General features: G+C 52.6%; 1 protein-coding gene across 3 annotated transcripts in view; it reads right to left on the bottom strand.

Moving 5' to 3' along the window:
* Nucleotides 1-24820, bottom strand: part of PLCE1 (phospholipase C epsilon 1) — a 94575-nt gene that overhangs the window by 52906 nt on the left and 16849 nt on the right. For all 3 annotated transcript variants that reach the window (XM_078599626.1, XM_078599628.1, XM_078599627.1), the window contains exon 2: nucleotides 10940-13728. In XM_078599626.1, coding sequence (XP_078455752.1) covers nucleotides 10940-13222 — 2283 coding nt within the window. In that variant the 5' untranslated portion in view covers nucleotides 13223-13728. The remainder of the gene's footprint in view (nucleotides 1-10939; nucleotides 13729-24820) is intronic.

The following is a 24820-nucleotide window of genomic DNA, read 5'->3' as shown; positions in this document are numbered from 1 at the left end:
CACGACTCAACTCATGATGATCTCTGATGCCCAGAGATGGAATGTTGACAGCAAACTCAAGCATACAAAAGACAAAACCCCCCGCCCTCCATTTAGCCATACAGACTGCAGGGACAAGTGCTGATAGCAAACGCCTATTTAGGCATGCACACCACACAGGGAAAGGTGTGGCCGGCACCACACCCTGCCATTGCTTTTGTTTTTTTACACACCGCAAGAGGTACTCACTCAAGGCCGGGTTGACCTTGGGGAGTCCCAGGACAGAGCTGGGTGCCACGGGCCTCCAGTGTGCACGGGTGAGGGTCGACCCCAGGTGTCTGGGGTCGTGGCGCGATGCACCAACCCCTCCGGCTCTCTCCCCATCCCCACCGCACAAATAATGGTCATTGTGCTCAGAGTCCTGAATAACTCTTTCCAATCTCTTTAAAATGCAAGGGAGCCCAAAAAGGGAACGAAAATACGGCATCTCTGTCGATAGTTTATCTCTTTTAGCCATCCTGTTTAATTACTGGGCTGTGATAAGTAAAATATTTAGGTGACACGGTGGCATTGGGAAAAGTGAATGTGAATGAATACTGCGAAGTTGATGGAAAAACATCCTTGTGAGGCATTTGTTTTTAACTTGAAGCGAGGAAACATCACGACATTGATGAGGAGACGATCGCTTGCTGGAGCCACACATCTCCAGCACCTACCCCCGACGGCGGATCCGTTTCGATGTTTGAGTTTAACTTTAATACTGTGCGTTGAGAAGGAAGCGAGCGTTTAATCGCCGCTGTTAGCGTCTGCCACTTTGTGAGCCGACAAGAGTGTCACTCCTGCAGCTGGCCTCCGTCATAACAATGTGGAATTTCCACCTTCGGCTTGGGGCTTAAACGGAGCCTAATACCGCCCCACGTGTTTGATTGGAAAGAAACTTTGACTTTTAAAACCGATCCAAATGTGTTACAATACACCTCTGTCCTGCACTCGGACACATAAACCACCGCACACCCCCCTTGTCTCGACAACACGAGCCCTCGAGAGCGAGCACTCGGGAGCTCGAGGGGGCACTGAGCCCTTTGGAGTAAAATCATCTCCCTTTGTTGGCCACAACCTAGCACCTGCAGGTGCATCAATAGCGAAACAGCTCAACGAGAGCCTGGAGGAAGGCACGGCTATTGGAGCAACGTGACGCGTGCCACGGATTGACAAGCAATCCGTCGAAGCGAGCAGCGGAGGCTGACCCTTACTCAAGTCGGTGACCCCCATTCGACCAAGGTCGAGGGGAGAAAAACACTGAATCAAGCGGTCCAATGGAAGAGGCGGAGTCGACCGAGACAAAGAGCATTAACACCGAGTCGATAGAGCCTTTCCGTGAAGCGACAGACCCACGGCTATTTCGGAGGCTCACTAATTGGGGCCAAACGTCTGAGCCAAGGGACACAAAGAGATAACAGCACGCGAATCCATCGTGCGAAATGACACTTAACAGCGTCTTGGATGGCAGCAGCAGCAGCATCCTCCCTCTCCACCTCCTAAGTGGCAAGCTGCAGTGGCACGGCTGCTGCTGCTGCTGCAGAAATACTGCGTGGCAGTGAGTGAGGTTGCACTCCAGGACACCGCGCGGGGTTGGCGAGCCAGCGGTTCTCGTTGGGAGTGAACTCTTGGCAGCGGACGTTGGATACAATGTCCAGTGGGGGCTGCCTCGCGTGCCATCAAATGCTAATCTGCCTCTCGCACAAAGGGGCACGGTCATAGCAGAAAAAGAAGACGGGGCAGAGGCTAGAGGGGAGGAAAAATAAATATATAAAATGAATCAGAAAATAAATAGCGATTATAGTCCAGCCGCCACCGTCGGGGAGAGGCGGCGTTGTGGCCCCGCTATTGTCGAGGGCCTCAATCGGGGCCTTGTTGGCCACAAGACACGGGGTCTGTGTGCCCGCGAGTCGCGTGGGCGACGCGTGGGAGTAATCGCCTCTCTAATCCCACGCCGCCTCCTTCCCCGCCACTCCGAAATGCCTCGCTCCGGACCACGTGCCGCACCCCCTCTCCATCAACCCCTCAACCCCCACCCATCCACCAGCATACTTTGTTTTAATTTCAATCCCAAGCACGCCAGACATGACTCATTCATCATTATCCTACACGCACAGGCCAAATGTTATCCGGACCCGATTGTTTTAGTCGGTGCATTACTGTACACGGGTTTAGTATTGGTTCGTTGAAATGGCGTAATATGCAAGACACTGTTACAAAACAGAATATTTATAAAGCAACCGCATCTCCAGACGCTCCACAGGGAAATAAAAAGCTTTCGCTTTGTGCACACGACTTAAACAAACGGGGTCTTTAGTCTCGACTTGAAACGAGGGCAGCAGAGTCTTGATCCCACAAAGGTCAGGAGGGAGAGAAATCCAGACATCAGCGGCAGAAGCCCCACAGTCGACTCTCCCCGTGGGGGGAGAGTCGACTGTGGGGCAGCTTGGTAAGGAGAAAGGCCTCCACAGTTGGAACGGAGATAACGCGACGGGGAATAAAGTGGGCTAGAGGAGAGAGGTACAGGCGGGGGGGGGGGGGGCAAAACCATCACTAGTTGGAACATTAACGTGAACGGTCAGGAAGCCAGCGGAGAGACTGTAGCACTGGAGTGATATGACCACCAACTATCCGGTGACACATTTGACCTTGTGCTGCACCATCGTGTGGACAGCGCTTCTCCACTATCCGACATTGCTACTCAGGCACCAGCGTCCCAGCTCTTCAAGAGCTATGGTGAGCATGGCAGGACAAGGTTAAAATACAAAGCCACAATCTGAGGCCTTACATAAGCACGAGTTTGATAGCAGTTTCTGAATCTAGGCCGAAACTCAAAACACGTGAATTCATGGTTGTTTTAGAAGGAAAAGATTCTGCGGATGAAAGGCAGACGAGTGTGGCTGGCCGTGAGTTGGTGGCACGAGGGCAACGTGCATCCTGGTTACCCCTTTAGAGACCCGACCCTAACGCCAACGACATTCGGTGACATTCACAGCAGCAGCAGCACAAGGCCAGATTCATGGGTCTCCCGATCTATAAACCAAGACACGACAGCAAACACTCGGAAAATCAACTCATTAAGCTGTGAATTAAGTAATGGTAAAATAAAGTCAATAAAAAGCCCTTTGCTGAATAAGCTCAAAGTTGAATAAACGGAAGTATACAAATAGTTTTTAAAATAAATAAAAATGTCTGCAGACTTCAAGGTGCTGAGGTGCCGTGGGAGAGAGTTCCAGAGTGTGGGGCCGCTGCACAGGAAGCCGCTCGGTCCCCCCCCCAGGCCGCAGCCTCTGTGACCTGGGGAAGCAGCAGAGAAGATCTGCAGCCCAAATCTTAGAGGCCTTGAGGGGACATGGGTGCAGCAGCAGCGAGTCTCGGGTGCGGGCTGGGGTAAGGCGGTTCAGAGCTTTGTGGGTTAGCGATAAGATTTTAAACGGAATCCCGTGTGAAACTGAAGCCAGTGCAGACAGGCCAACACGGTCGCAATGCCATCTGGTTGTGTTCTGGTGAACCCCCAAGCAGCCGCATTCTGCACACGCGAAAAGTTGTTTAAGCACCTTTGTAGCCACACCACGGAGCAAGACACTGCAATGGTCGATGCGAGATGAATTGAAGGTATGGAGTAGGTTCTCTGCATCTGAAGTGGAATCCAATTTACACACAAAAACAACTATCCTGAGCTTTCGCCTTGTCAGGGAAACTGCCCATATTTGAGCTCATATGTATTAAATTGACAAGGCTCAAGACATTGGCGTGGTCAACACCACGCCATCTTCGTCTCCAGCTACTAACTTTAGACGAAGTTAATCCAGCAGAGGGCTAGACTGCCACCACTCACCACGGGTGACAGGTGATGAATATGGGGTTCAGGAATCGGACCCAGACCACTGGGATTGTAGAACAGGAATCTGCAGGAGGGATGTGTCAAAGCTCTGTCACGTTTCCCAGTGGAGGCTTGCGCGAGGTTACTCGGTGGCTGGGTAAACTGCTGCTTGTGGCTGAGTAAGAGCGAGTTGGATAATTTGCATAACAGTTTGGTCTAGCGTTGCGGTCTGAGTCAGTCTGTCTCGAAACCTGTCAGAGCCCGGCACAAAAGGCATGTGCACACAAGCACACACGTACCACAAGAGCGAGGGGTAGGCATCGACATGAACACGCACGCGCACAAAACTCCCACGTCCAATAATGCGTGCACATCAGGGTCATCTACGCAAATCGTGCAAGCAACAATTTGTCCTCAGAGCAAGTTTATATTTCCTCTTTCGTGCTTTCGGTCGAGTCACGTAGGTAGAACAAATAATAGATCATGACGTTTCGATCGCCACACAAGCAATCGTCTTAATGTATGGATTCCTGCAGTCGCGAAAGCTTCAAATCAAGATTTTTATTTTAATCCACGCGATTTGTTGTTCTTCGCCTCGTGCAATGGCGTTGGCAATCACCGGCCTGGTGTGGCTTCAAAGTGGCTACTCGCCCAGGGCCTCAACTCACCGCTGTCTTCACTTATCCGGCCACTCTGTGACAATATCAGTGCCGTGCCGTATAACCAAAACGTGAATTTTACACCCCCCGGTGTAACGACTCGCGCAATGCCAAGCGTTCACTCCACTTTCTTACCACAAAGACGTTTAAGAACAGACTAATGCCACATCTGACATCGAAATTAAATAGTATTTATCGACCCCTTGGCAAAACTGTCCAGCACTGAACTATTTTTTATGTCACGATGTTTAAATGCTCAATTACACCAAACTAAATAAACTGAGTATCACACACGATAGACTACGTCACTGTATTCGTATACTTGAGGTTGTGTTGAAACTGTTTTTGCTAATTTACAAAGTAACCTCACTTATTGTCTCAGGCATTGGGAGAAGCATGTTTTTACTGTTGACCCCCTAAAATATCACAGAGTGAATTTCCCTCACTTGCCACGCTCATGCCATCACCCAGCAGCCCCCTCGGAGCACTAAGGCATTGTTCATCTCCAGAACGAGGCCCTCAGACATGGGCCTAACAACATCAATTGCAATACCAGCTGATGACATTGACTCTGCACTGGTGACTGGACATACATTAATCGAGCACCCTCCACTCGCCAAACTGGTTTGGTATTAATGTGGAGCTCTGAAAAAAGGTACGTGTGATCTCTGGGTTGGCGAGGTATTTTTCATTCGGACCTAGCATCAACTCTGAGCTGCAAAAAAACTCTCATGTCACTTAGCAGCTTACTGTAGAACTATGGTACAGTTGACCCCAGAATCCCCAGTTATTTTTGTACGTGACATCAATTACATTTTTGCATAGGTAAAAATTCGGTTAGCCCTGATTTATCTTCTATAACGCCGTTGTTGTGAGTCCTGCTTGTTATAATTTATATTTGCTGCATTGTCCTTCTAGTTTTTACGTAAACGCTTTGCGCGATTTCGATGACCCAGGTTGGCCGCTCTCGTGAAGACTATCCTGGTCTCTTCACTTCTCGCCAGGCTAAATAAAATAAACTTGAACTTAGATTCAAATCATTAATATTAAATAAGGTCAACAGCAAAATCCCCATTGCACCATCTGGCCTGCGATGTACTGGGCTTTAATGCCCCAAGTTGTCCTGCACACCGGTGGGTGTAATTCCCCTAGTTATCTCACCAGCTGGTGTCACCCCTACCCAGGGAACCTGCTTCGAATACGGTCATTCAACTGTCTGGATACCCTCCACAAATCTCCCACCTTGAACAAAACAAAGAAACCAGGGCATACGCACAGTTTGTTAGGCCCAGCAGCCACTGTAAAAACTCACCATGCACAGGTTGGGTTACGTTGCTGGCACTATTGCTTCCAGTAAAGTTGGAATATGTTTGCCATAGGCTATGCTGTTTATTATCTAAATGTACTGTAGAGTCATAAGATCAAGAGGCCATTCATATGACAAATGATTTGGAAGTCACAATGCCATGTCACAGTAGCCTTGGCTATTCTAAAATTCAACAAACCTCGTCCTTAAAACAGCCTGCTATTACAATCCCACCCCACCATCTGATCCGGCCTATCTTGTCAAGCTCATCCGAGTCTACATGTGGGACCTATACAGTGATATAGATAATGCATCAGCGAACACGGGGTTGTTCCGTGGTGTGCAGAGAGAGGGGAACTCCCCCTGTCTACATTCTCTCACTCAACGACACTCCCTCATGTACTTCACACAACCGCCCACAACAGGAATGCTGCAAGTTGACATGCAGCAGTGCAGGGGCCTAGTCACGTGTACACAAACACTTGCAAGTTGCAGGTTATGCCTGAGACCAATGTTTCACCCCCTTGTGCATACAGCAATGCATATTTATTAAAACTATGGAGCAGCAGTAGCAGCAACACAGAGCGATGGATTTCCCAAATGATAAGGCACCAATACTCATCGAATTGATTGAGTCAAATGTACTACATTGCATTCCTGAGCCAGTGGTGAAAACTCCACATTCCTATGACAAGCTGTATGTATGTCGAACTCCTGACGCCAATTGAAACTATCAATGTTTCGATTGCAAGTCGCCCACTCCTATCCAGCGTGGCAGGATCGTGCTTGATCGCATGAGAGCTCTTTGCTGTTTTACAACAAATGCTCACTCACTCGCTTCACAATCGTTTCCTTATTGCGCAACCACTTTACATTTCGGAGAAATCGTCATCGAACCTATCCACTGCTGGATGAAGGCCTCCCCAAGCCGTCGTCATCTCTCACAGCCTCACGACGAAACGATCCGTCGTTCAGTCGTTCCTCGGTGGCTCTCCACCACCGGCCATCGTACCCCGTCTGGCGCCGCATCTGGTTCAAGCCACCGAGCTCTCTAAACAGTCCACAACTTGTGGATGTTCTCTAACCCACGTGTTCCTCTTCCCGTATAGAATAGGCGCAATGATTCTCGGGACGCTCTCCAGATTGTGTTCCACGCTGCATGGACCTGAGCTTGGTTACCACCTTTGCCAGGTTCTTCTGTCTCTCTTGTGTAGCCTACAGGATGTGGGGCAAAACTGTGGAGTGCCAATAGAAACCACACACGCACACACACGAGTGCATAACATTCAAAGGCTTGCACAGCTGCGTTCAAGAATCCTCCTTTTCGTTTCCGTTTGGCACTTGACAAAATTGTAAGTTTTGTTTACATTTTGACACGTGCACATGAAGAAACGTGCACACGGTTGTTCAGGGCCGACATGCCCACGCACGCACACTAAGACAAAAAGAGTTTTGGGGCAAGTGCTGTTAGCGAGCACCTATGAAGGCCATAACGGCACACGAGGGGGTGGGCGACCAGCACCACGCCCGACAGCCTTTGTCTCCCTAGTGGTGATGTTTACACACCGCACCAAGTACTCATTTGAGGCCAATTCGACTTTGCGGAGGCCCGGGACCAGTTCAGAAAACCGTCACTGGTGTTGCTCATGAGCGGGAATTGACTTCGGTCACCGGGTTCGTAACAAAGCTCGCTAGCCGCGACACCGCGTCTCCCCACCAGGCACACGCACGCACACACACGCCACACCATGTGTCCCATGTTCGCTCGTTGCCAAAGAAACAACCAAACTGTGCACGCTTCTGCATGTCATCATGCGTCTTCTTGCCAGCATTGCGGAGCGTATTTACTCAAGTAAAAAGAATGGATTTGAAATCTTATTGAAAGATGAGATTTCAAACATTCTAATCGGAGAAGAATCCGGCGTTATGACCTGGACACGTAATATGCATTTCACCCAAATAAACATTCCTCTCATAAGAAGCAAGGCAAATTATATTGGGAAACGTCGGGAAGGAGAAACGCCGGCACGTTGCTCGTTGAAGCCAATTTAACTTCCAGCCGTCAGCTGGAAGTTCCAAATCGGTTGGAGCATTTAACGAACTCAAAACCCCATGGCCTCTCCCACCCCATGAAACAAAAACTTTCCTGTCAATTAAAACAAACAGAAACCACTCCCCTTTCCTAAACACATCAACTCCTTAACATCCTCACGAACCGACTCAAATATTAAAAACCAACACCTCTCTGCAAGGAATGTTAAATGATCAACAACACGTGACATTATGTCAAGAGCGAGCCAGTGCTTGGCGAGGTGCACCGAGCTGCGTAGGGGGTTCCGCGGTTGCGCTGTGCAGCCCTCCGCTGCCTTTCCGTGTCGTACCGCACGCTGTCCGGGCACGGCGATCGACGTTTCGCACCACGTGCCGGGGAGCTTCTTTGGCAACGGAATTACATTGGCACAGGCCGGGAGCCGGTTCGAGGCTCCTGACGAAGCAACCCAGCGCATGAAATACGACCCGGAGAGGCAGCCGGAGAGAGCTGGATGTGCGTCTGTGGCAAGCATCTCGCGTGTGCGCGAGTGGAGACGCTGCGGGAGCCGAGTGCTCAACCAGGTAACCAGCGTTGCCTGCATCTGGGCATTATCTGTCAAACCCCGTGGACTGTCAAGGCAGCCCATTCAATGATATTACCCAGAATGCAGCAGAACGCACAGCTCTTTCTGTTGTAGAAATGTGTGGTGTGTCACACGCTCCAGAAATGTTGAAACCTCGCCCTCACGCGTCTGTAGCTCTGGAGTTGTGGGGCCGCCTCAACATGCCTGCACGCTCCAGTAAAACTCACTCCGCTCGTCCAAAGTTGGGTCACGTTTCTGAACGAAACTCCAGTACCATTAGCCCCCACATCTGATTAATTGGCACGTTAAACCACCGGCATCCAGTTGTTATTTTAGCTGTTATTATAGCGTTTTTTTTCTTTTCACACAAACACCGGGGTTGCTAGGGGAGAGAGAGTTTGCACCACTGCCAGACTGCAGCTTGGCCCAGCTCACACCCACACCTGGCGATTTTTCGAGAAATCATTAGTTAATAATGGGTATGTTATCGCACACCCTGCACTCGCCCTGCGTGCACCTCTGTCTTCCACTTGTGTGTGCCTCTCAACGTCCTTAGGGCCACAGAACATGCAGGCGAGAGGTGAAGGTGCAGCCACCGCAAGTGCTCGCCCATGCCACTGCTGGTGGAAGGGCCTCCCCGCTCGACTGAGCTCTACTGAGCCCCTTTAAAGGGAGATCGTTGGCCTAATCTTCCTCACGGGCCAGTCGTCTTAGAAGCAGTGGCAATGCACAGACTCTACGTGACCGCACGTGCCCTGCTGACCTAACGGTGGCCGTGGTGCCTGTCCATTTACACCGCTTGGTGGACAGAGGGGGGGTGGAGGGGGGATTTAATAAATAAACTTTCACCCTTTGCCAGGAGGATGTGGTAAATGGTACATTTATAAACTCTACCGATCAACAAAATGTCTAGAGTCATTAACTGGCCAATATTTATCTGTGCGTGTGAGCAAATACACGCATGTTTAGTGTCTTCCCAGCACGGCTTCACGCTGACACCTGCCCTCTCGAACACGGTGGGGGGGGGGGGGGATCGCCAATCGGCACCGGGAGGTCGTCTCAAGACTTGGGAACCGGTCTATGAAGATCGCCTTAACGCTGCGGCGGAGCAAGTGCTTTAGACCGCGCTATATGCCGTGTCCCGCCGTACAGCTGTGGTCTCGACGTGTGTGGTATCACCGTGTTGTCGCAGAGGGGCGGTCCGCTGCACCGCGCGACTGCGTGCCCTTCCAAGACGCCCTGCGCCGTGCGCCAGCACAACGTGGAGCAAGCAGCGGCTGCGGTCAAACGTGAGCGCGTGTGTCGGTGTGCTCCCACTCACGTCAGACCCTTCCAGCCGATGCCTTAACGCGCCTTCCCGTGCTGGACCGCCTGTCTGCCCAAAATAACAAACGCCAGACGCCCAGAGCTCTCATCACCCAAACCTCTGGTCAAAGGCAGTGAAGCCGGACTCCGTAAAACATTGTCGAGGAACAGTCTGACAATCATTGATTTAAATTCACGGTGCATTATGACCAAAGTGAATGCTGGCAGACAGAGTGGAACAACGAGGAAGTCAGGATTAGACACCTCATTCGAGATTCAAACATCGCATGCCCCCTGGCATCGCAACATCCACCGGCTGAGTGTAAAATGACAGACACAAGCCACAGTGCCATTGTGGCCATGAAACCCAAACTGTGGACCAGAGAGTAAATCGCCGTAGCCTGCGCTCCTTCAATGGAGCAGGAGGAACAGCAAAACAACACGAACCGTCTCTCTCCTGAAGCCCTCTCGTTGTGGCCAGCAGCAGACCTCGACATTGGCATTCAGCTCCTGAACGTATCGCTGCCATACGCAGGAACAGAAAAGAAGAACCCATTTTCAATCCACTGCTGGATGAGGGCCTGGCCACGCCGTGCAGTCTACGATGGCAGTTTGACTGCACGACGGCGCTCAGGGCGCTTGCTGAAGGTGGGGAGCATTGCCGTACGGTGAAAGAAGAGGTCGCACCGCCAGGCCCTCCCCCCGGTGGGTTCCATCTTCCGCTCCGGTGAGAGTTGCGACTCGATTCGGAGGACATCGCAAATACGGTGAATTGCAGTGCACGATACCGGTAGTAGCCATGAAAAGGAATAGATTATATTTTTAAAGATGCCAAATTGCTCGGCGTATTTGAATAAGGACAGGACGACAAACAGTTCTGCTACTTCTTAATGAAACCCATGTGATGACAAATTATTTTTATAATGAAATAGCGCTGCCAAGGCAGTCCGTGACACGGCGTTTCAAATGTGTCGAGCGGTATTCTTCAAGCTCTACCGAGGCAGACCTCGGCACCAAGAGGGGACGAGAGCAAATCGCCCATCGCCACGGCGACACGACTAGCGAGTGGGGCCTGGCTCATCAGGATCAAGATGCTGAGCGCAGAGCTTGCGTGTCTCATGTGCAGTATGCCAGGCGCAACAGCCCGAGTGCGAAGTGCAGGGGTTAGGGGGCAGGGTGCAAGGTGCAGAGGGCGGAAGGGTGCAGCCCTTACCTTCACGTTGTGTTCTCTCGAGGGGCAGCCCTGCCCCAGACTCCGGATGCACCGCAGGATGCTCAGCGCTCCGTCTGGGTCCTGCTCGTTCCAGAAGCTGCCCGGGTGATGTCCATGGGCCCCAAGCGAGTTGTGTTTGCGATAGTAGTGCAGATGCAGGAGGCGCCTCCTGCGACGGGGCTGCGGGCGCGACGTCGAGTGCCACGCGCCGCCGAAGCGGCCCGTGGGCCGGTACGCCGCCACCGCCGCCGCCGCCATCCAGCCGCAGCGGTCCCAGCAGCCGGGGCACACCGACTTCTTCACCTCAAATCCGCCACGCCGGTATCGGCGCAGCAGCACCACAGAGCTCGCCTTGCGCCGCCTCCCCTCGCAGCAGACCCCACCGCCGCCGTCGTCGTCGCCGTCGCCGCCATCGCCGCCGTCGAGCCGCTCCTCTCTCGTCCATTCTGGCATCGCCACTTCGGTCAGAAGCCCGGCGGGATCGCGCCGCCGGGTCGGCGCCTGCGCCCGGCCGCGCTCGCGCACCGCGGGCGACGTCGCGTCCCTCCGGACGAGGCTGCCGTCGGCCTGCTCCTTGGCGCGCCGCCCCGCTCTCTCCTGCTTCTGCCACATGGGCCACAGCAGCTTGGCACTGGCGCGGTGCAGCGCCGCCCTGGAGCTCCCGTAACCGACTCCATCATCGTCGACCTCCTCGTCCTCGTCCTCGGGATAATCGTCGTTGTCGTAGAGATGCAAGCTGCCGTAGGGGCGACGGAAGTAGCACGTGGCCGCGCTGGGCCTCGTGTGAAACGGGTGGTTTCTCCAGTCTCCGAGCCTGTGGTCCGTAATCGACGCGTTGGGGTCGTGACCTTCGCTCAGAGAAGCCCTCAGGGCCGAGTGACCAGACGCGTTGATGTTCGTGGGCCACTGGACGGCCTGCAGAGGAGAGTGGCACGGTATGGAGTCAAAGCTCACCGAGAGCTGCAGAGGAAGGTGGCCGCCGTCGGCCTGGCTGGAGATGTGTAGCACCGGCTCGGAGACGGACTCTGCAGGATGATGGCAATGAAGGGCCATTATATTTTGATGGGGGAAGCCAGCGTTACGATGCATTGCGGGAGACGGCCGGCGCTCTCGCCCGCGCTCCTCGCTGTCCGGCGTAGTAGGCGCAGCGCTTTCGCCACCCCGTTGACGAACGCTGGCCAAGCGTGGCGACGCCGCGTCTTCGCGCTCGCTCCTCCGGGAGCGCGGTCCGACAGCGCCGGCGGCAGGAGCGGGGAAATGTTCTCGGACCACGGAGGCTCCGGCTGGAGACGAATCCAGAGAAGCCCACCAGGCGCCATTGGCGCTCTTCGCGGCCCGCAGCCTCGGCCGCGAGCAAGCGGGATCGTCCACGCTGCGGCAAGGCTTCAGCGGCGCGTGGCCGGTGCTGGCGCGTGGGGCGTTTTCGCTCGCGGGATTGGTCGACGGGACGCTTCTCGCGGTGCCGCCTGGGCCGTCGGGCGTCAGGGCCTCCGCGCCGCTCGGCGGATCGTTGGAACTCACCAGGAAGAAGCACGTGTAGCTTTGGCCTTGTTCCGAGGTCCCGGCGTCCGAGTCGGAGCGGAACTCGCGGACCGACGTGTGTCCGGGCCCGGGGGACTCGTCAGCGCTGCCGTAGTCGGAGAAGCTGTTTCCACTTCGCGAGCCGGAGCCGGAGTTGAGCGTGTCGCTCGCGCGGCCCTGGTGAACGTGTGCACCGTCGGCGATGCGGACCGTCGCTTCAGTGCGTCGCCCGCCAGGGTGGTTGTCGAAGGCGTCCACGGCACAGGGAACGTCGCCGCACGACGAGACGCCGCCATCGTAGAAGTCGGGGTGAGAGGAGGCGTCGGTTTCCGTGTCCGCAGCATCGTCCAGGTAAACGCTCGGATCTCCGTAGCAGGACCGCACGGGCGACATCCCGTTCGTGCTCATGCAGTCGGAGCCCTCTAAGAGTTCATCGCTGGTACTGCCCTGCCGCCGCAGGCACATCGTCTCGATGTACCTCTCCTCCTCCTCGTCGTCGTCGAACCACAGCCGGGCACTGCCGCTCCCGCCAACGTCATCCACGCAGGCGATCTCGCGCCCGCACCCCTCGCAGACCTCTTCTCCGTAGGGCGCCCCCGGACCCAGGACGCCAAACTCCTCGGTGCGCTCAAAGCTGCCGAGGATGGCGGCGCGGCCGCTGCCGCCCCCGCCCCCGCCGCTCACCACGAAGCCGTCCCTCGGCTCCCAGGGGCCGCACGCTGCCCCTGGGAGGTGCGGCGTCGGCGCCGCCAGCTTGCGCATGGCTCCCCCGCCAGACGATCGGTGCCAGGCAGCTCCCCGCCCCACCCACGCACGAACGGCGCTGCGCGCGTCGCGACCTCCGCGTCCCTCGGGGGGCACATCAGGCGCGCGCGCGGCGCATGCTCGCGGAATTACTTTGCCGAAAAGTTTAAATTAATATTGTTGAAAAGAGAGAAAAAAACCACCAGGTGAAGAAAAACTCGGCTGCCAAAACTGGTTGAGCGAGTGCCGTGGCTCTCTCTCTCTCTCGGCGTGCGCTCGGCTCTACTGCGTGGCCGCATTCAAGCGCACCGCACGCTTAACCCCACTCGGCACACGCCCCCGCCCGCTTCTCCCTGGCCCAGGCGACCAGATGATTGCGGTTTGGCGAGGAGGAGAGGTGCGGCGCACGTAAAGGGACGGGGTGCGGACAAAAAAACCCGGCTGAGGGACGAGGCGCCTTCCTCGTCGGGGGCTCGCGCCGCTCCTCCCACCGCACGGCAGTCAATCCACGGGCCAGCCTCCTCCTGAAACACACGGGACACCAACGGCGATGTTTTGGTCGAGGTTATTTGCTGATAACTAAAACACACAACCTTCTTCGTCTCACGGGCGTAGAACGTCGCCTGTTCGTGTTGTCATGAAAAGACTTTTGTCTATTCGACAAAACTTGAAACTGTGGTTGGATAAGCAGCAGGGGGGTCTCTGGATAAAATAACCAAAAATAGCACACTCAAAAAAACACGGTCATACGCATGTGGCCAGGTATACAATTATACCCAGAGAGCCTTCAGACTGTTGGGGCAAGTGCTGGTAGCGAGCACCAATTAAAGACCAAGCAACACACTCGGCCACCTTTATTCTTAGGTTTTTTCGGTAAAGTCACGTAGGTAAAACATCAAAATTAATGAAAATAAAATAAAACAAAAAATCACGACGTTTCGGAGGCAACACAAGTCTCCGTCATCAGGTGGGACCGTCACAGCCGAATTAGCTGCATCGGCCACCTTTGTCTCTACATTATCGATGTCTACACGATGTACCAGGTACTATTACGGCTGAGTCGACCTAGCTGAGGCCCAGAACCTATTCAGATATTCATCATTGATGTTAGCCATAAACAGGACTCGAACTGAGGCTGCCAGGTTATTAGCATAGTGTGCCAACTACTACACCAACACAAATACAACAACAGCTGCCATCACCACGAGACTTGTGCCAGGCTAGGTGCACTTTGAGGCCATGTGAAGTATCGAAGGCTCACTGCTGCCAGGAGGTCAAGGCACAGAACCAGGTGCTATCGGTTGACTGAACCGAGGTGACCGGCAGATGCACCACCTGTGCTCCCCACTCAAAACACACACAGACAGCAAAACACACTCGCATTGATACGCACTTTCATTCCAGGTGTGTGCTTTAAAATCCAATTTGTGCGCTGATGACCTCGACTGATTCCCTACACGTACGACGTAAGGAGTTGCCGCTTGAATCGGGTCGACTACCTGAAGGTTTGTGCAGTAAGAGCGCTCTATTGCATCTGGGTCTGGTCCCAGGAATCATTATGAACTCCAGATTCACGTAACCATCTGGTCTAATGGCACCTATGCACAATACCGCAAGCCAGCGTCTATTGTGCGTACAGCAAGTTCAAACAACCGTTGTGCAAAACTAAGTGTTGAAATGTTACATTTACTTAGCAACTTGTTTCAAATTAATCACTTCATTTTTGTTTGCAAAAGTGCATTTATTGCGGCCTACGGCAAGCTCCGTCCAGCGCCCGCACAAGAACCGATCTCGTCGCTCCGTCTCTTCCTCAGCAGGCGAAGTTCCCTCGGATGCCGCGTTCCGCTCCTTGGCTGCCGCTCAGTTACGAATCCTCGACCATCGGCCACCATCGCGTCACCCCCCCCCCCTCCCCGTGACTTTAGCTCACGGTCGTGAATATGAGCAAGGGGAGAAGCTAAAAAAGTTGCCATCGCCGAAGCCCTACTTTGCTCGCGAATGCCGCTGATGTGTAAACACTGGCCTGCACCGTGGCACTGCTCACTTCCAAAAGGACATTCGGTTTTTATTAAGATATTTCAATAACCGGGTCCTCTGGCATAACTTGCAAATGACTCATGCTTAGGCCCGCCCCCAATGCTTGCACGAATCCACAAGTTTAGTGGCGTGCACCTCTTCCTCCTACATGCTACGAGCAGCTTCACGGCGTGATTGTTTGATTTTGCCTTGAGGCGGCAAGGAGGGAGCGAGACCTCTGCGCTGTCGACACGAGACGTGCTGAAAACACACCCGACGATTCGGCTCTCGGACTCGCCGAGAACCTGGCCCACCCGGAGTACACAAAGGTTACGCATGTACTGCGATACCGAGTGAAGTTGCACACGGCACGCTAAACAGGCCACCGCACGTCAACAGTGCCCAGGCCGTGGGGTCAGGCCATTCCTGGGGCACCTACGAAGGCCACCGCCCACAAGTCCCATCGGCCGGACGTCAACTCGGTGGGAAGGAGGAACGTGCACCTAGGAGCTGTCGAGCCACCCCTTTCCTGCGAGCGGTTTTGTCAGGAACGCGGTGCGGAGGATATATGGGAGCCCTTGGATGATATGATCTTGTTACAAAATATTAAGATGCACCAAACGTAGTATCAGTGTGTTGCGGAATGCGACGTGAGACGGCTCAGGAACACCGATTCATCTATCCGTCCGTAATGTCGGAGTCGTGGCAGAGGCAACGGTGAAGGGGGGAGACGAGGCAGCGAGAGGCACAGGCGGGCGCTGCGACGCGTCCCCGTTTAAGACCCTCGGAGTAACGACGGCGTAAACGTACGGTGAACTTCTTTCGCACCTTACATTGCCAATCGCGCTAAATCGGAGGTGCAGGAGGGGAAGGACTTAACACAAAAAGCAGTTATAAACAAATGGGAAGGGACGCAGGTTCACACGCCCGTGCCGCCTGTGCGCGCGGGCGAACACCAAGTCCACGCATGTCGGCTCTGTGGTGCAGTGTCGCCAAAACGCCAAAACGTGAATTACCCCATGCAGCGGAGCCTGCAGGCAGCTCGCAGCCTTTCCCACCATGTACGCACACACGCACACACACGCTGTCTCACACAGCAACAACAATCGGCATTGTGTCGTTTTGTACACCCACCGTCTATAGTTTCACGAATGACCGCGCTTTACAATACTGATCAACTTACTTGCAAATGGGTTTCTTTAAAATATATATATACATGTAAATAAGTATTTTTCAACAACAACAAAAATATGCATGCACTGAAAACCCATTCGGTTAAAAACGTTCGTTTCCTTGCGCCAATGTTATTTACCTGTGAAACTAAAGACGTTTCTGACTGCCTGCTGCGGTAAGAAGTCTACCGTTTGCATCAAAGCATGGCGATGGAAACATTTTTCATTAATGCAATTAAACTCGCCGCAGAACTACAAAAATGTGTGGAATCATAAAAATTATTCCACTGCACGCGACTTTTTTTTTGGGGGGGGGGGTGGGATTAAAACTAATTTTGAAAACCTGTGGTAGCAAAGAGGTACTTACGAAAACAATTGGTATACCTTGGTTACAGGGAATGTATTTTACTTCATATTGATTATGTTTGTGCACCAGTTTACATTTTGTCTGTGACGTGGTTGTTTTTGCTGAGATTTCTATTCGCTTCATGGTTGTACGAAGTAGTTATGTTACCGCTTTAGTCACTTTGGTGACCCAGTTCTCTCTTGTAAGTGAGCCTCGATCCTGGTCTCTTGAGTTCTCTCCTGGTTCAACAAAATAAACCTGGAACTTTTGCAGCTACTAAAAGTAGAGGATGCTGATACCAGGAAAAAATATATATATTTACAGCGAGTTCTTGCACCAGGATCACCTCGTGCATACACGTCAGAAACGGGACTTTTCCCCAGACGAGGAAATTCCATATGGTCTATAGCAATGATAAACATGCACGTGGTTGTTTAGTCACTGCAGCTACATACTATTAACATTCCTTCCCTTTATTAATGCTACCCCTATCCCCTCCCTTTGATGTTGCTAATCCTGCATAATGCACGGGCATAATATGACTTTGAAACCCCCCCGCCCACCTCCTACGCATTTCACAAGTAGTACTAATCACATACCTGCATTTCCCTTAAATATGCTAAATTCCTCTTGATATGCAAATTCTTTTGTCAAGGCGCCCTTCCCCCCTTCCAACCCAGCTTAAATAGACGCTCCAAGCGTGGTGGTGTTTCATTCAGACGCTGTCTCCCCGACAGACCTGGTCTTCACCTGAGGACGGCTGCTTGCGTTGTGGCCGAAACGTCGTGAGAATTATTTTATTTTGTTTTATTTTTATTATTTTATTACTTCCCTTCTATGTGACTTTATCGAAAGAACCAAGAAGATCTTCCCACGCGTCACATCTTGTGCATTCTGCAGACAACCTCAATGACCTACGGAGACACACGTGAGCGATGCCTTCCGTCGGGCACGAGCTGTGAAACATGTGGGCGAGGCCTCTTCCCTCCTCCCCGCATCGTCTCGCGACGAGACCAGAGCACCGGATCTACGGCGACACGATGCCCGATTCACCAACGCGAAGGAGGAGGCATCATCACAGCGATGCAACCACTCCGCTGCTCCCGACGCAACTATCCGGCTCAACCACCTGCACGTAAAACCACAGCTGCTGCTCTACGGCAACATTAGCCGTACGAAGAAGAAGAGAATGAGATTCTTGAGTGATGTGTAGCAATTTAAGAGACTTGCTCCCGCTCATGTAAACCAGCAGAGGAAACGTGTCAACGCAATCTCGATTTGAAGTTTTCGTGACTGCAGGGATCCATACTCTTTGGTTGAACAAACGCGATCTAGACTCGATATGCAGACCGTGGCTTGTTTTATGGTGGTAATATTAACACGGGACAATGTAACAAGCAATATTACTCCGGTGCTCATAATACGTTAAAACGCACAGCACTCTAAGCTGTCCTTTCGAATCGTACGCACGTGTTACTAAGCCACCCGTGACTAATGTTCTGCCAGCCAGCCACTTACAGGGTGTGGCAACTTTTTGATCCAAACTCAGGCTGAGTTTCAATAAGCAAAGGCGCCTTTAATAATATTGTAACCGCTGTTAATGCCATTTCGGTCAAAATCGCAAAGTGATTGGGCTTTGAGTAAACCTCGTGCTCACGTGGGTATTATTTTGCTTTGGCCATATTGTCCGGATCATAACACCCTTCAGAAAGTACTACCCACACCATTTCCACCCGCCACACCGCCTCGACTTTCGCTTTAAATTGCAGGGAAACTTTTGCATCTTTTAACCTGAAGAACACGGTACATGGCCAGTCGGGGCGGGTAAGAACGCTACAACAACAACTGCTCATGAGGAGAGAATATGATTTGGCGAAGCTGCATTGCCAGCGGTGCATGAGCACAACGACAAAAAATACTCGAATTCGTCAAAAACGATGCAGGCAATGGCTCCTTTCTCACCGCACACTTGCCATGCTATGAGGAAAGGCAAATGCACGAAACGTCGCCTTTTGTATCGTTATCTTATAAGGCCACAGTGTTATTGATGAATGTATCGAATAATTCAGGAGGACAGCGGCAAGCTGTTGTTTCTCGTCCTCTGGGAGTGTACCGTAATGTAAAATCGAAAATGATGCTGCATTATGACAACAACTGTATAAAGTCTGGCAATATTTACAAATGCGTGGAATGGCTGCAGCCAACCTCCGTAGTATGGGGAGGTGTGTTTATGATGACAGGTGAAAAGGAATGACACACACATCATTTATTAATCCATTACAAGTTGAATTTCCAAAAATGAACATGCTGGGTGGCAAAATGGTTTAGTGACGACCACACAATAAAATGTGCATTGGTTGTCCCTTATCGGTCAAAGTCTTTCACGAAGGTCACGTATCACCATCGTCTCACTGCAGCTGTGACACCCTGTTGTAACCGCTGCTACGATTCCTACAGCTGTCGTCACCATATTGAAACTCCATTCTTTGATTTTTGTTTTACTTGTGACACCCTCAGAGGAGAGTAAAAATACGAGGCCCGGTTGCCACCGCTGTACCACCTGCGCACAATCATCGTCACAGGTGGTGTTGGTGGCTGTGAGCGGGAATCGAACTCGGGAACTCGGGTCCCCGGGTTCGTAGCGCAGCGTGCTAATCGCTACACTACCGCTCCCCACGCTCACAAACACTCGCACACAAACACTCGCTCGCACGCACACAAACAAACACAAACACTCGCACGGCCGTCAGCGTGAGTGACCACATGTCCTCTCCTCGTCGCCGCCGTGTGACCCAATCTCCCCCGACCCACTTGCCCTACCTGGACTGCCCTCAACTCGACTTTTTAAACGTATTCAGCAATCGGCTGCAAGGTATTTTCCTCGCATAATTTTAGAAAAAAACAATCTAATATTCCACCGTGTGTGTATATATATATTTGGTTTGGCGAAACATTAAGTGCATCATTAATGACTCGGAAAATACCCGAGGCCAATCGCGATGCACGCACAGCACAGCAGCGTCATCAAGTGGGGGGCCCACTCTGGCAGCAGCAGCAATGTCATCAAGTGGGGGGCCCACTCTGGCAGCAGCAGCAGCAGCAGCAGCGTCATCAAGAGGGGGGCCCCACTCTGACAGCAGCGTCATCAAGAGGGGGGCCTACTCTGGCAGCAGCAGCGTCATCAAGAGGGGGGCCCACTCTGGCAGCAGCAGCGTCATCAAGTGGGGGGCCCACTCTGGCAGCAGCAGCGTCATCAAGTGGGGGCCCCACTCTGGCAGCAGCAGCAGCAGCGTCATCAAGTGGGGGCCCCACTCTGGCAGCAGCAGCAGCGTCATCAAGGGGGGGGCCCACTCTGGCAGCAGCAGTGTCATCAAGTGGGGGGCCCACTCTGGCAGCAGCAGCGTCATCAAGAGGGGGGCCCACTCTGGCAGCAGCAGCGTCATCGAGTGGGGGGCCCACTCTGGCAGCAGCAGCGTCATCAAGTGGGGGGCCCCACTCTGACAGCAGCAGTGTCATCAAGTGGGGGGCCCACTCTGGCAGCAGCAGCAGCAGCGTCATCAAGAGGGGGGCCCACTCGGGCAGCAGCAGCGTCATCGAGTGGGGGGCCCACTCTGCCCTGCTCTTTCCCAAGGACACATCGGGCTCGGCATTGTTTTAGTTTGCTGATTTCCCACAAAATTCCCGCAAAATATTTTTTGGGAATTAATTCTACACTCATTTGTACCCACATTTGGACAAGCCTTTCATGAAGTCAGTGTAACCGTAACAAATACTGGCGACAGGGATCGTGTTTTACAATGTGGTCCAATAAAGTCAGGTTAATCACATTTTATGACCAGGGGATTCTTTATTGCGAGTGTGCTACAAAGGATTTCAGCTTTCCTTACCGACAACATCTTCACAAGTGCACACACGGATTCGGAAGTTAGTGCAGCACCTGTACGTATTTGCTAGAGGCGTTACTTACACAGCACGAGGAATGTTCCCAGCATTTACTCTAAGCCACTCGTACACAATCACTGTTCAGTAGCAAACATTCAGTGGACGGTAAATCTCTCTTCCAGCTTACTGCTACTTGGCGCAGCGCTTATTAATGACCAAGCATGGACACAGATCCAGGGGGGGGGGGGAAATGGGAATAAAAAAATATCCAGGGAAACACTTCCCGATCCCCGTGTACACATGCAGGCATGAACACACGTGAAGAAAACGAGCACACAGAGAGGCCAGCAACACACATCACATCCAGCAAAGGTCTCGCTCCAGCTCTCACACTGCGCACAATTACACAGCAGAGGTGAGTGGGGTGGTGGTGTGTTGGTGTGCGTGTGGTGTGTTGGTGTGTGTTGGTGTGTTGGTGTGTGTGGTGTGTTGGTGTGCGGTGTGTGCAGTGTGTGGTGGGGTGGTTTGCGGTGTGTGTGTGTGGTGTGTTGGTGTGTGGTGGGTTAGTGTGTCGTGGGTTGGTGCGTGGTGCACGGTGTGTGTGGTGTACGGTGTGTGTGTGGTGTGTGGTGGGTTGGGGAGCTTGAGGCGAGGGGAGTCAAACGTATGGGAGGGCTGTGGAGGCATCAAGAGGAAGTTGGAGGTTGATTTATGTGAGAGATATAGGCCATGCAAACCATGTGTGAAAGTACCCAGGCAACAACAGGGGTCACGCCTATAACGCCGTACCAGCTTCTGGCAGTTCCTACGTAGACAGGCACACGGTCTGTTCTGCCAGCAGTGTAGTAGCAGCTGAGAGCGTGTGTTGTTTGAAAGCAATACTTTAGTAAGATGCCTAAGTTCTGTATGATTAAAAGCAGACCCGCGCTACGGAAATCTGGCCACCAAAACTGGCAATTTGATATTGTCGTCAAAGTTGTTTTCATTACTGAACCAATGGAACCCGCAGGGTCATGAATGTATTGTTTCAATCCAAAGACACGGAAATATTGTGCAAAGGTACATTGCATAGTGAAAGGCAGCATACAAATAAATGATTTATCCAGCAAAGCCTCACTGCATCTTAAGACTTTTTTTCAGGAGGGTAACACATTGGAATGTTTGTTAAATTCTATTGACGAGCGTTCGGCTTTTTGGGAGGAAACCAGATTTCCTGGAGAAACCCCCCGCACATGAGGGGGCAGCACTCACAGGAGCACGCAGATTGATCCAAGTCAGTGACTTGCTGCGTTCGGCGAGTCGACCAAAACACTATGAGCGGGCGGGCCCCCACCGATTGCTGTGCCGTCTCCTGTCACCTCGCATCCCTCGCGGTAATACGCCTTACAACACCTTGTGTGCACTCGCCATTACCCATCCAAGCACGAACCAGGCTTAACCTCGCCCCCCCCGGGCTTCTCCCAGAAGGCAGTACAGCAAGCGGGATGATCGCCATCTGTGGGAGCCTCCTGAAAAAGAGTTCCACGACTTAGTGTGGATTTCCTGGCTAAATAAGTAGCTGAACGATCAAGCGAAGCTGGAATCGCGCGCAAATCAATGTGGTCGTGGGTGCCGCTGTCATTCGTACGCGGCAACATTTGCCAGCAGTTACAATATCAGATGTTGGTCCAACGGTGAAGCCGGTCGGTTTGTAGGTCGTAGGCATAGGCCACGCATCAGCTGCCCTGCTCTCGTCGCCATACACTCGCGCGGTGCCAGGACCGGACGCACAATTGATTCACAATTGATTTTTGGGTGAGATCGCGTAAGTACAAAGTATGTCTTAAATCCTCCTCCGCTCGGAAAGGCAAATAAAAAAAAGTTGTCACGTGATGAACAAACGTGGCCAATTTCTGACTTCTTCAGGAGCAATCCCGGTCGTGCTGTATGTATGTGGAACTTCTTTCGCACCGTACGTAGCCAACCGTGCTAATCGGAGGTGCTTTTGGAGAGCGATCCACAACTCGCTCAACGTCTGGCTGGTTCTTACAGTGACTGTCATCAGGTCGTTGCCACAACGAATTATTTGTTACTTGTTTTATATAAATATACCATTTTGAGCTTAGAAAAATTGATGTACACCACCTCCCTCCCTTTCGTTTTATCTCCAACTGCTTTAACCCCCCCCTCCCCACACAGTAAGCAGCGCCGATAACTTTAAAGAATGACTCTTGAGGAATGTTTAGAATTAAAGACTGGGGGAATCTGAGACACGTCCGGAAAAAGTTCGTTATCAAAATAAAAACACGAGCCGTCAAAACGTAACGCCGGCCTGCCTGGCCTCTATATCCGTGACACTCCATGGAGGCTGCGCCATGTGGACACAGCAGCCTGATTAAGCGAGCTCACTCCCACCACAGAGAAGCAGTGAACCTCTCTCTTGCGTTGGCTGCACATGCTGCGAGTGCGTGAAGGGGAGGTGGGGCTTGGCGCCTTGCGGTGATCGTCTCTTGAAGCCAAACCTTCACAGATGAGTTATCGCTTCACGTTGGAACCGCGGTTGTCGAGTCGTAGATGGTCTCCTTCTTGACGGGTTCCCAGGCCAGCGCAGGCCGCCACGGGGAATGTGCCACAACTCCGAGCTGTCGCCATTGACACGAGTGTCGAGTTTGTTGTCTTAATTGAGATCGCGAGGTCGGCTCATTGTGCAGCTTTGCGTCGTTTGTTTGGTTTCTGTCTCGACGTCATTCCGACTGTGCTCATGGTGTCAGGGCCCATGAGAGGAGCGATACTTTTGGAAATGTCAAAGCAGCGTGGCGCCCTGCTACGTACGGTGCAAAATAAGTTCAACATAGGCGAGTTTCGCAGGACATCTCCACGATAAATATATTCTTCCACGTTTTATTTTACAAGACACGAACCGAACAAATAAACTCCTCCATAACCCGCGGTGAGGGATTTGCCTCGACCGGTTACTCGTGCCGGTCATCAGTTGGTCACGGGAGTGTCTTGTCTCTCTTTTTCATGGACCAACCCCATGCCGAGGTGAAAGGAGATTTTTCTTTTCATCCACATCCGAGTTTTTTTGATCCTATTTACATCTTTTTGTATCACTGGTCGGTGGCCGGGAAGTGGGGGGGGGTCCAAAAATACTTTCAGCAGCAGGGGCTATCACCACATGGCAGTGAAATGGATTTTCTTAGATTCTCAGAGCTGTCATCGGAGCCAATTCAAGTGAAATACCAAATCCCACTGTGCGTTGTGCTTGACCAGCGATTGGTGACGGGACTGAGAGCACCAACTCGCTGCGCTTGAGAAGCAGGTTGCATTGCGGGCGGCCCCAACCCAGAGTCGAACCCAGGGCCTCAGCCTTCCAGCTGCTTCCACCGGCCCAACTCTCGTAGGTGGAGCCGCCCATGGTGGGGGGGGGGGGGGGTGCAAGCCCTGGGGCAAGTCCCATCGTGTGGGCCCCCCAACGGCTTCGAACTAAGCCGCACGTATGACACCGCGACGTCGAAGCACGAGGGGGGGGGGTAAAGTGCGGGGCCCGGGGCAGCCGCCCCGATGCGCCGTGAGACCCTCGTGCGGCTCTGCTCGTGCGCAGAACTCCGTGCCCCTTGCCAGTTTCCTGGCTTGAGGCGGAGGAAACGAAAGTGAAGTGACTGCCGATCGACAGCGAAGACAACGTGCGCGTCTCTTCCCCGGGCTGGGCTGGCAAAGCAGCAGCTTTCTGTGGAGATGTGGCAATGGAAAACAGAGTAGCTGATGGACTGATTCACTCGTAGAGATGTAATGGAGATAGAGTGTAGTGATGATAGACACAAAAACAACAGCCTCCCCCCCCCCCCTTCGTCCATCTGTCACACAACCATCTACCTGTGAGCTTGGCTATCCATTGTCCCTCGATGGCCGCTCGCTTTACAACTCGCGATCTATAAATTCACTCGTCACAAATGAGTACAACGTCCAACCGTCTGAGCGGCAACGTCTTACGGCTCGAGTTACACGGCCAAGTTATTCTGGATGCGTTTAAAAAAAGCGACGACTTCTGATGCCTCCGCTTTGCAGTCTGGAGCCTTTCAAAAGCAATCACGACAATCAGATATGACTGCGGTGTGCTTTGTTGGTGACAAGCCTTAGAGATGCGTGATTATTTTCCCTTCCTTTATAGGCACGCGTGTCTTGTTGCTATGAACCCGGCGACCCGAGTTCGATTCCTGC

The sequence above is a fragment of the Lampetra planeri genome, chromosome 12 (genome assembly GCF_965212315.1).
Source record: "Lampetra planeri chromosome 12, kcLamPlan1.2.h2, whole genome shotgun sequence".
Classification (NCBI taxonomy): Eukaryota; Metazoa; Chordata; class Hyperoartia; order Petromyzontiformes; family Petromyzontidae; genus Lampetra; species Lampetra planeri.
Note: the sequence above shows the minus strand (reverse complement) of the source record. Positions and strands in the feature narration are given on the sequence as shown.